This window comes from Lactuca virosa, chromosome 8, assembly GCF_052849685.1.
Source record: "Lactuca virosa cultivar CGN04683 chromosome 8, Lactuca_virosa_CGN04683_v6, whole genome shotgun sequence".
Classification (NCBI taxonomy): Eukaryota; Viridiplantae; Streptophyta; class Magnoliopsida; order Asterales; family Asteraceae; genus Lactuca; species Lactuca virosa.
In genome coordinates this window covers 324052731-324063396 of record NC_136433.1, presented here as the reverse complement: position 1 = coordinate 324063396, position 10666 = coordinate 324052731, and the positions used below count along the sequence as shown (strand labels likewise).

Genomic DNA, 10666 nt, shown 5'->3' with positions numbered 1-10666 from the left:
TATATTTTGGTCTTAAGACTCAAAGGCAACATTCCACTTTTCCAAAGAACAAAAGGACGTATCCCTTTTACAACAAAAATGCTTATGAACTCACCAACTTTAATGCTGATACTCTTTCAAACTACTTGTATTCTCAGGAAATTAGTAAGTCAAGTATGCATACAGGTTTCGAGAAGACGGAGCATCATAGTGCCAAATCTTAGTTTTGCTGTTTACTTTTGGAGTCAAACTTATGTAAATCAATTACAATGTAAACTATATGTTATAAATGAAATGGTTTTTGTTGCTTTGATTACTATTGTACAATTGTTGTGATACTGTGCATGACGTCCTCCGCCCCCGAACATTTCCACCGTTCCGGTTTGGGGGTGTGACATGATCCATGGATACTCCATGGAGGTTAAAACCCATGGATCATGAAGAATATGAAAAGCCATGCATATTAGGGTTTGCATGGTATAACCGTACATGTGGCACACTATATAAAGACCCCATAGGCTAGCAAAATCGGCACTAAGACTTATCTAGAGGGCTAGCCGAATTTTGGAGCACAAGTATCTTCTTCTCAAGTTATTCCAATTGTTCGTGGTGTTGTGTGAACCATTTCAGGTGCAACACTTGGGGCACTAAGCTCTTAAAGGTTCAACACTTCAAGCTCCATCAAAAGGTATGTCATCTAACTAGAATTTTATAGCATAGCTACTTCATAACATGCTAGTTAGGATGATGCTTTGGAATTTTGAATGTATGCATGTATAATAGAGAAAACATAGATCCAAAGCACATAGGGTTGCATGTACACCATAGGAGTGTTAGAATGTTCAAAAACCATCAAAATCAACGCAAGTTTCCTTATTATTTTTTTTCTCTCTCGTCGTTGCCATCGTTTAGCTCATCACTACCGCCTAGCATCACAAGTCGTCGTGAAAACCAATTTTGCCACTGCCATCGTTTGGGTCATCCTTAGTTGTTGGAAAATGAGGGTAATAGAAGGGTGAAGGATCGATCTACGGTTGTCTGGGTTGATGCGTTTTGATACATAAAATATAGAGTATTTCTTAAAAATGAAAACAAAAACATTTGTAAAATAACTAGTTTATTTCAGACCATTTGAAAACAAAAACATCAAGGATCCTTTTACATAGGTTAGAATTATATTAAAACAAACATAAGAGGTTTTACAATGATAACCTTTGGAGCCTTTGAACCCACTTGGAATTGGGGTGTTGACGTAGATGGAAAAAGACAAGAAGCTTGATCTTCTCTACAAGTATCCACCTCCAAGAGCAAGACATTCTAGAAGGCTAGTTCCCTTCTTGTATTTTGATTTTCTTAAGCCTTTCGGTCCTTAAAACAAATAAACACTAAAGCATAAACACAAAGGAGCACCAAAACACAATTGACCAACTTCAAAAGAGAGTCAAGAGTAAGAGATAGAGAAAGCTACATTTTTGGTCTTCCACATGGAAAAAGAGATGAGTTTTCCATGTACAACACTTTCTTTTATATTCCCATGTAAGTAAAGCCTATACCTTATTATGTTCTAAAGTAATACACTAGAAAGTAATCATGGGGAACAAGGGAGGGGAGGTTGATAAACAACCTCCCATGTCTCTTGAAAGTTGCTGCCATGATGAAGAGAAAGGGAAAAAAATCTTTATCTAGTTTCTCCAACTAGATAAAGGTAAATAACTAGTAGGTCTAAAATTAACCATGTGTCTAAATCATTTTTACATGACTTTTAATCATATCATATGATTTAATATCTAGTTTTCTCTTTCTTTTATTATTATTTTCATAAAACAATAATTATTCTATAATTAAATACAGTTGAATTTATTTATTAATAATCAAATACTTAATAAATATTCAATAAGTACCAACTTGATTAAGTTGTGACCCTATAGGATCATATGTTATTAGTAACATCTTTCAATAATGATTCTTGAGCATATAGATCCAATAATCTCCCATTTGCACAAGATTTATTATGGATTGAAAAAGACAGTAGCTGGCATCTAGAAACGGGGCACTGTCCCTAACAACACACGAAGGGGTTCCATCAATCTACATCCAAATTTCAGGAGCTTAAAAGTTGCAATTGAAGTATACGGTAAGTGTATTAATATTCTCTTTATTTTAGACATCAGTTTGGACATGGGACATGGAACGTAATCATTCTCATTTGTTGTCCAACTATAAGTAAGGCACCTTCGATGTCTAACTCTTAACACATAAGAGGAGCAAATCACATATTGACTACATACACAATCTTATGTAGCTCATGCTACACCCAACGATGGTTTTTATAATTTCTCGGTTACGAACAACATTTAACCATGTCAAAGCATACCAATTTTTAGACTTGAGTCCCTAATATGTATCTCAGGTCAAAAGACATAAAGATAATTACCAGTATTCAAGATTCACTTATGATAACAATCCATGAAGCGATTCTTGAAGCGAGTCATATCCAATAGTTGTTCTCTAACAAGTGCATATGAATTTGAATGCAACACTTTGCTATTTCACCACTTGAAATCACACAAACTGATTCATATTAGTATGGGCAATTTTGAATAATCAGTTTATTCAAGGATTAAATAACATGATAACATAGTACAAAATAACAGTTAATACAAAAGAGATCTCTCATATATCAAAAGAGATTACATGTCATTGATATATAGTTTAGAAGATCCATATATTAGTAAAGTACAAATTTTAATCCAATCACTAGCTAATCGAAGACCAATTCCTTTTGCATGATCTTCAAACTTGTTTTCAGAGAGAGACTTTATGAATGGATCCACTAGGTTATCATTTGATCCTTATTCATTATGGTGAAAGAAAGCAAGGAACTAGCTTGGATCCCTCATTCCCTTCATATTTTGGAGTTGTTGGAGGTATAAAGTTCACATCTTGATCCTTGTTCTTCTTTTTTCAACTTTGGGTTCATTTAGGTGTTTTGGTCCCTTCCATGAGTGCTCTTGGAGTTTGATAAACTCTAGAGATTGTTATGACTTTCAAATGGTCATTATATTTTTGAGAATAAGAAAAGAATAATGTGTATACTATTTTGGGTCCATGAGCAAGTTAGTGTCATATCAAGGACTTAATGGACTTAGGGTTGTAGATCTAGCATTGGGATGGAGTCCTAGCAGATAAAGTTGGAAAATTTATCCACTAAGTCAGTGAAAGGAACTAGATCTGAAGTTATGGGCCTTGGTCTGAAGGAATTAATCACTTAATGAAGATTTTGGCTTTCTGCTAGAAGTCACGACGTGACAAGGTGTTTTTCACGATGTTGTGGTGCTCGAAATCATGATGGTTTTATCCTTGATCTCTCACAACATGACACATAGGTTGTCATGACGTGACGTTGAATTTGACTAAGTTGACCGTTATCCTTGTGGACCTTTGACCGTTCACTCTTGACCAGTTTGACTTTGGGTCAAACTTGGAGGATTTGGGTGTTAATTGAGGATTTATCTATTTTGAGTGTTAGTCGGTTTGAGAGATTAGTCAGAGTGAGGAGTTAGAGTGTTGATATGCTTCTCCGGTTCGACGATTAGATGCGTTTCTCACTATGCCATGTATCCCAATGTATACCCTTTACATGTTAGGATAGAGGTGCTATTAGAGCACAAGTATGTTACTGGCTGAGATAACTCTTTTGTATATATATGTAGTAAAAGACACTTAGTGTCTTTGTATGCTAGACTTGTAGGGTCTTGCCTATTGATTGTATGGTACTGTTAGGGGATTTTTTTTATTTAGAATAACTGGGGTAGACCAGTTATCAGGACTATGTATGACTACCATCAAAGTAATTAATTGAGAAGTGGTCAATAGCATGGTAACTAGGGAAGGATAGTTGTTAAGTGTATAGACATACTAGTATTTGCTATGTACTTATGTTACATGTTTATGTGATAATGAAAACTTAGGTTATATGTAATTTAAGTTGGATAGCCTGAAAACTCTTGGTCTAATACTTGATTGTGATGTTCTTTTCTGACTGATCATCTCGGGTGGGTCATATGTTCGACTGTCTATCTGATCGTTGACTACATATGCCTTTGTGAATTGATCAAAAAGACTGTGGTTAGATCATAACACTAATAGGGAGACTAATGTTGGATCACAACACTGATAGGAAGACTTTGGTTGGATTACCACACTGATAGGAAGACTGTGGTTGGATCACAACACTGATAGGAAGACTGTGGTTAGATCACAACATTGATATGAAGACTATGGTTGGATTACAACACCAATAGGGAAAACTATGGTTGGATCACAACACTAATAAGAAAGATTGTGATTGGGTCACAACAATTGTATGTAAGACTAGGGATCGGTCCCTGGTAATCGAGTCAGGGCTGGGACTGTATACTCCCTATGGTTGGGCCTGTTACGCATGATATATGAATATGGATAGGAGATTTGATTTCTCGGTGCTAAATCCGATATCTTGTGTGGATGCATTGTATGTGTGATGGAACATGTGGTATATTGGGTAACTCACTAAGCTTTATGCTTATCATTGTGGATTAATCATTTTGCAGGTCGTTCGTGAGAAGAGCTCGGCGGGACTATACACATGCATCAAAGATGTTTGTTTCTGCAGTTTTGTAAACTTAACTCTGATATTGTATTGTTTTAATCAAATGGATGTTACTTGATAGTTTTTGAAACAAAGATTTTATTACGTATTATATTTTAAATTTGAATAGTCTCTTTGTACATTTCGGGACATTACATTTAGATCAGCAATGGATTTCTTCGTCCAATCAAATTCTTAAGTTGCCTCTGACGCAACTATATACTTAGATTCTGTTGTAGAAAGTGCAACCACTTCTTGCTTTGAACTTTTCCAGGCAATGGCTTCTCTATCAAGGGTCCTTCTCATGTACTTAAGGATGTTCTTTACAGTCATCCAATGTTTTTTTTTTCAGGATTAGCTTGATATCTACTAGTCAAATGAATAGAATAAGCTACATCCTGCCTTGTACATGTCATAGCATACATAGTTGAACCTACCGCTGAAGTATACGGCATACGACTCATTCTTTTGATCTCATCATCAGTACTAGGACAATCTGCCTTAGAAAGAATGGTGCCAAACAACATGGGTACAAATTCCTCATTTTGAGTTATTCATTTAAAAGCGTTTTATGACTTTGTCAATATACGTACTCTTACTTAATCCAGAAATTCGTTGGGATCTATCGATATAGTTCCTAATTTTGATTATGTATGCGGCATCCCCTAGATCTTTCATTTTATAGGACTTACTAAGGTACGTCTTAGTCTCTTTCAGTGTTGGGATATCTTTCCCGATCAGTAATATGTTGTTGACATATAGAATTAGAAAAACAATCTTGCTCCAACTTTCTTTGATGTATAGACATGGGTAGCCAGTTTCTGGTAAACTAATCCTTTTGATGTTCTCATCAAAACGATGATACCATGCCTTTGATTTTTGTTTCTATCCATAAAATGGACTTTTTTTTAGTTTACACACCTTCTTTAGGTTATCTGGTTTGACAAAACCTTCAGGTTGTTCCATATAGACATATTCCTCAAGATATGCATTAAGGAAAGCAATTTTAACATCCATTTTCCATATCTCATAGTCGTAATATGTAGTTATGGCCCTGATAATCCTAAAAGATTTGATCTTGGCAAATGGCGAGAAAGTATCATTATAGTCAACACCTTGAGTTTGAGTATACCCTTTCACGAAAATTCATTCCTTGAATGTTTATGCATTTCCATCCATGTCGATCTTCTTATTGAATATCCACTTGCTTCCAACAGTCCTGATGTTATGAGGTAAGTGAACCAAGTCCCGTACTTAGTTATCATTCATGGACTGAATTTTTAGCTCTTATGGCTTCAAGCCATTTTTCAGATTCTGGATCTACAGTAGCTGCCTTAAAAATGATGGGTTCACATTGATCCATCAAGAAGATTTCTTCTTCAGGAATGACATGTCCAAATCTGTCAGGTTCCATATGAAGTCTACTTTAGCGTCGTACAGTTGGTGTGTTATCTGGCATCTGAATGATAATTTCAGGTTTAATAATGCTTTGCTAATTATCATTCTCAACTAAAGGTTGTGTTTCTCCAATTTCTTTGAGATGAATGGGGATCCACTTGCTTTATTCAAAATAAAGTTATTTTCAAGTAACACTGCTTTTGGGGCTATGAACACCCAGTTCTCTTCTTTATAGAGGAAGTAGTAGCCTACGGTTTCTTTTGGATATCCCATAAATACATACTTTTGAGATTTAGGTTCAAGCTTGTTAGAAGTCTCTCTTTTAATGTATGCTTCACAAGCCAAAATCTTTAAGTAAGACATTGATGGAATCTTACCACGCCATAACTCGTAGGGAGTCTTACTAACCATTTTGGTTGGGACCATGTTTACAATTCGGGCTGTAGTTTCGAGGGCATATCCCCATAATGAATTAGGAAGGGAAGTATGACTCATCATCCATCATACCATATTAAGTAGAGTACGATTCCCCTTTTCCAAAACACCATTATGATGTGGTGTTATCGGTGGAATGAGTTGTGACACTATATCACAAATCTTAAGATGTTCATCAAAGTCATAGCTTAGATATTCACCACCACGATCTGATCATATGAATTTAATCTTTTTCCTTATTTGATTATGTACTTCATTTTTGAGTACCTTGAAGATATCAAATGCTTCATGTTTGTGTTTCATGAGATACACATATCCTAATCTATTGAAGTCATCAACATGATTCTGGTCATTTTCCTAAAAGGTCCATATACATCAGTATGTATGAGTCCTAATACATCTGGATCCCTTTAACCAACACCAGTAAAAGGAGATTTGGTCATCTTGCCACATAGACATGATTCACATACATCAAAATACTTTGAGCCTGTTGATTCTTAGATTCCATCCTTTCGAAGCTTAGCAATGTGAGTTTTGTTTATGTGACCAAGGCGACAATGCCATAAATAAGTTTTATTTAAGTCTGACTTTGTTTTCTTATTTTTTAAGTTGTACATTTAATTGTCTTTGTGGTATGAACCATTTAAGTCGATTTCATATATTCCATTATTAGGACAAGTCTCAAAATACAATACATTATCTTTAAACACATATATGTTTCCAGAATCAAAGTCAAACTTATAACAAAAACCTTGTTCATACAAACGGGAAGTAGAGATAATATTCCTAGTTATTCTAGGTACATAACAAAAGTTTTTCAAAACAAGATAAAGACCATTTAAAAGCAAAATATGATATTGCACTATGGATTTGACAGCTACTCGAATGTCATTGCCCACATGAAGTTCCAAATCGCCATCTCGGAGTTCTATAACATTCTTTAGTCCCTGCAAATCATTGCAGATGTTAGTACCACTTCCAGTATCAAATAACCAAGAATTAGTATGAAATGTATATAATTCAGTTACATATATATCTACGGTGCCAACCTGGTTGGCCTTGTTTTTCTTAACTTCCTATAGATACCTGGGATAATTGGCTTTCCAATGTCCCTTGGTTATGATCATACTTGATAAGTTTGCAAGTTAATAGATAATAAGTATTTTATATTTCAGGAAGTTATCTTGTTTCCGTTTTTAAATTTGGTAATTAGGATCATCTATTATTTGAGTCGATTTTAGAGCCTTTGTTTACTTATTTGATTCTTTTGTTTATCCCTATTTAAAGGGTAGTCAGGCATGAAATAAGATATGCTAAAACTTCAAAACAATCAATAGAGTATTTTTAGTTTCATAGCCTAGTTTAGTCTCCTACAAATAGGAGTCTAGGTTATAAGGGAGTTCACGGATTGTTCAAGCACCAACACTGGTCCTGTCACGAGGTCTTGATCCAGGACCATAAAAAATTTGGTATCAGATCCGCTCGTGATGTCGACACAACAGGAAGAGCTGATGAATAAATTGGAAGCGTTTATGATCCAACAAACACAAATCAATAATGATTTGAAGACAAGCACCTATAATTTAAAGGAGGCTATGGCAGCCTTGCATACCAAGCAAGAAACTATGGAAGAGAGATTGCAAACCCTAACCCAAAACAAATCCAACAAAAAAGAAGAAGATGATGATAGCATGGACAAGATGTTTGAGTCCGATAGATTTGATGACCCACTGGAACAAGTGCGTGGAAGAGGACATGGCGCCACCTTTGGTGCCAATCCAAACAATAAGTTTTTGTACCAAGGAGGATTGGCTGTAAGAGGGAAGGGTTTGATCAAGGAAGGAGCAGGAAGAGGATCAATGAAGGTTTTTGAATCATGGCGGACAGGTGAACTAGAAGGGCCAAACAGAAGGCAACAGGGGGAACCAAAAACCTGGTAAGAGAAAGAAGATAAGGGATACCATGGGGGAAGATTACCAAGATTCGCCAAGATGGAGTTTCCCATATATTATGGGTAAGGTAATCCAATCGTATGGCTTCAAAGATGTGAAGACTTCTTCAAAGAACAACAGACCCCCACTGAAGCTTGGGTTAGGTAGGCTACCTTTTCACTACAAGGTCAGGCTAGTGGGTGGTACCATAACCTACGAAGAATGAAGACCCGCTTGAATTGGTTCGAGTTCTCATAAATATGAAAAATCAGATTTGGATCCCCGATAAGCATGAACCCATTAGGCGAGTTAACGCGATTAAGGCAAACATGTACAGTGGAGGAATATTGTGAAGGCTTTGATTTGCTGTCAGGGAAAACGATAGGTGTGACTCTGGAGCAAAGTATTTGGCATTTTTGTGCAAGTTTGACTAATGTTATCCGTTACAAAGTGGAGTTTGCTACACCCACCACACTATACTATGCTATGAACCTAGCCACACAGATTGAGTTTGAACTCGTGGAGGAGGGACAACCAAGGAGTTTTGGAGCACATTTATCAACTAGGAATCAATCCTCGGAAAGAAGCAACAAACCGGGAGTCAGCAGGTGGTGGAGCCGGAACAATGAAATGTGAAGTGCGGAACCCGAATTTGAAATGGATTACGGCTACAGAGATGGTGGAGCGGCGAGCAAAAGGATTATGTTTTAACTATGATGAGATGTTCTCGATCGGCCATAAGTGTGCGCAATTGTTCGATATCATGATGGAGGATGAAGAAGATGTTACATGGGATGATCATGCTGTTTTTACCAACGTGTACCCAGGTTTTAAGCTTGCGGACAAGCTCAATGCAAACGAAGGGAGTAATGTTATGAATCATACTTGTTAAGTCCACAAGTTAGTAGATAATAAGTATTTTATATTTCAGGAATTTATCTTGTTTCCATTTTTAGTTTTTGCAATTAGGATCGTTTATTATTTGAGTCAATTTTAAAGTCTTTGTTTCCTGATTTGAGTCTTTTGTTTATCCCTATTTAAAGGGTAGTCATTCATGAAATAAGATATGCTGAAATTTCAAAACAATCAATAGATTATTATTAGTTTAATAGCTTGGTTTAGTCTCCTGCAAATAAGAGGCTAGGTTATAAGGGAGTTCACCACTTCTTAAAGCACCAACACTGGTCATGTCACGAGGTCTATATCCTTGGCCATAGCACCGTTCTCATTGCAGTGAAAGCAATCAGATTCAACAACAGGTTTGGGCTTAGGAGTAGGGTTGGTAGCAGGAGGATTCCCTTTCCCTTGCCTTTTCTTAAATGCCTTGGCTTTCCCCTTACTGACAGCATCACCGGTTTTCTTCATGGAGATTTGGCCCTCGAGGGTCATCAGCACTTGACTTCTAGATTTCTTGATATTTGTCTCGACATATTTTAGAATTGAATGACGCTCATTAATGTTTCTCTCTGAGTCATTCATTGTAAAGTTCAACACGACTTGATTGAATGAATTTGGCAATGAGGCTAGGATCACATCTGTCGCTAGCTCATCATCAAATGGGAATCTGAGGGGAGAAAACTTCTCATTGTAAGCTTTCATTTTGAGTACATGTTCCCTCACAATAGAACCCTCGGACATTTTGCAGCCAATGAATGCATTCAAGGTCTCAAACCTTTCTTGTTTAGCCTGAACTTGAAACAAGATTCTTAGTTGTTTAATCATGTCAAATGCTTTATGGAACTCAAAAGTTTTCTGAATGTAACATCCACAAATTTCAAGCCAATTTAAAAAAAAAATTAAAACATTTAAAACCGTTAAATTATTACAACTTGTTTTCAAAAGCGTTTAAACATCATAGTATCCCTATAATCAAATCATGAAAATATAAGGAGGTGCACGATCATGCCTTCGCCTTCCCGCGATCATCAGAAGTACCTGAAACATAATCAACAATTGTAAGCCCGAAGCTTAGTGAGTTCCCCCAAAATACCAACGCCATATAGATATAACCATATCATATAAACAAATACAACATGCATAATGAGCCATCAGCCTGACTGGACCGCCTCACATGCCATCAGTCTATCTAGACCACTCTTCGAGCCACCGGCACGTCTTGACCGCCTCTCAGGACCTTCAGCCAATCCGGACCGCTCGTCGGGCCATCGGCCTGACTAGTATGGGCTAATCGGGCCTGCAGTATATCCGGTCTGACCTGGGTATCTTGGCCTACAACACAAAGCAGGACATGCCTCAACCCAATCCCCCAAACCAACCAACATTTCACATAAAT

At 36.6% G+C, this 10666-nt stretch overlaps 1 protein-coding gene across 1 annotated transcript; it reads right to left on the bottom strand.

Moving 5' to 3' along the window:
* Nucleotides 1-9558: 9558 nt before the first annotated feature.
* On the bottom strand, nt 9559-10095 carry LOC145131751 (uncharacterized). Its single transcript, XM_079066405.1, has one exon. It carries the CDS (start codon nt 10093-10095, stop codon nt 9559-9561), a length of 537 nt encoding a protein of 178 aa, XP_078922531.1.
* Between the last annotated feature and the right edge of the window lie 571 nt (nt 10096-10666).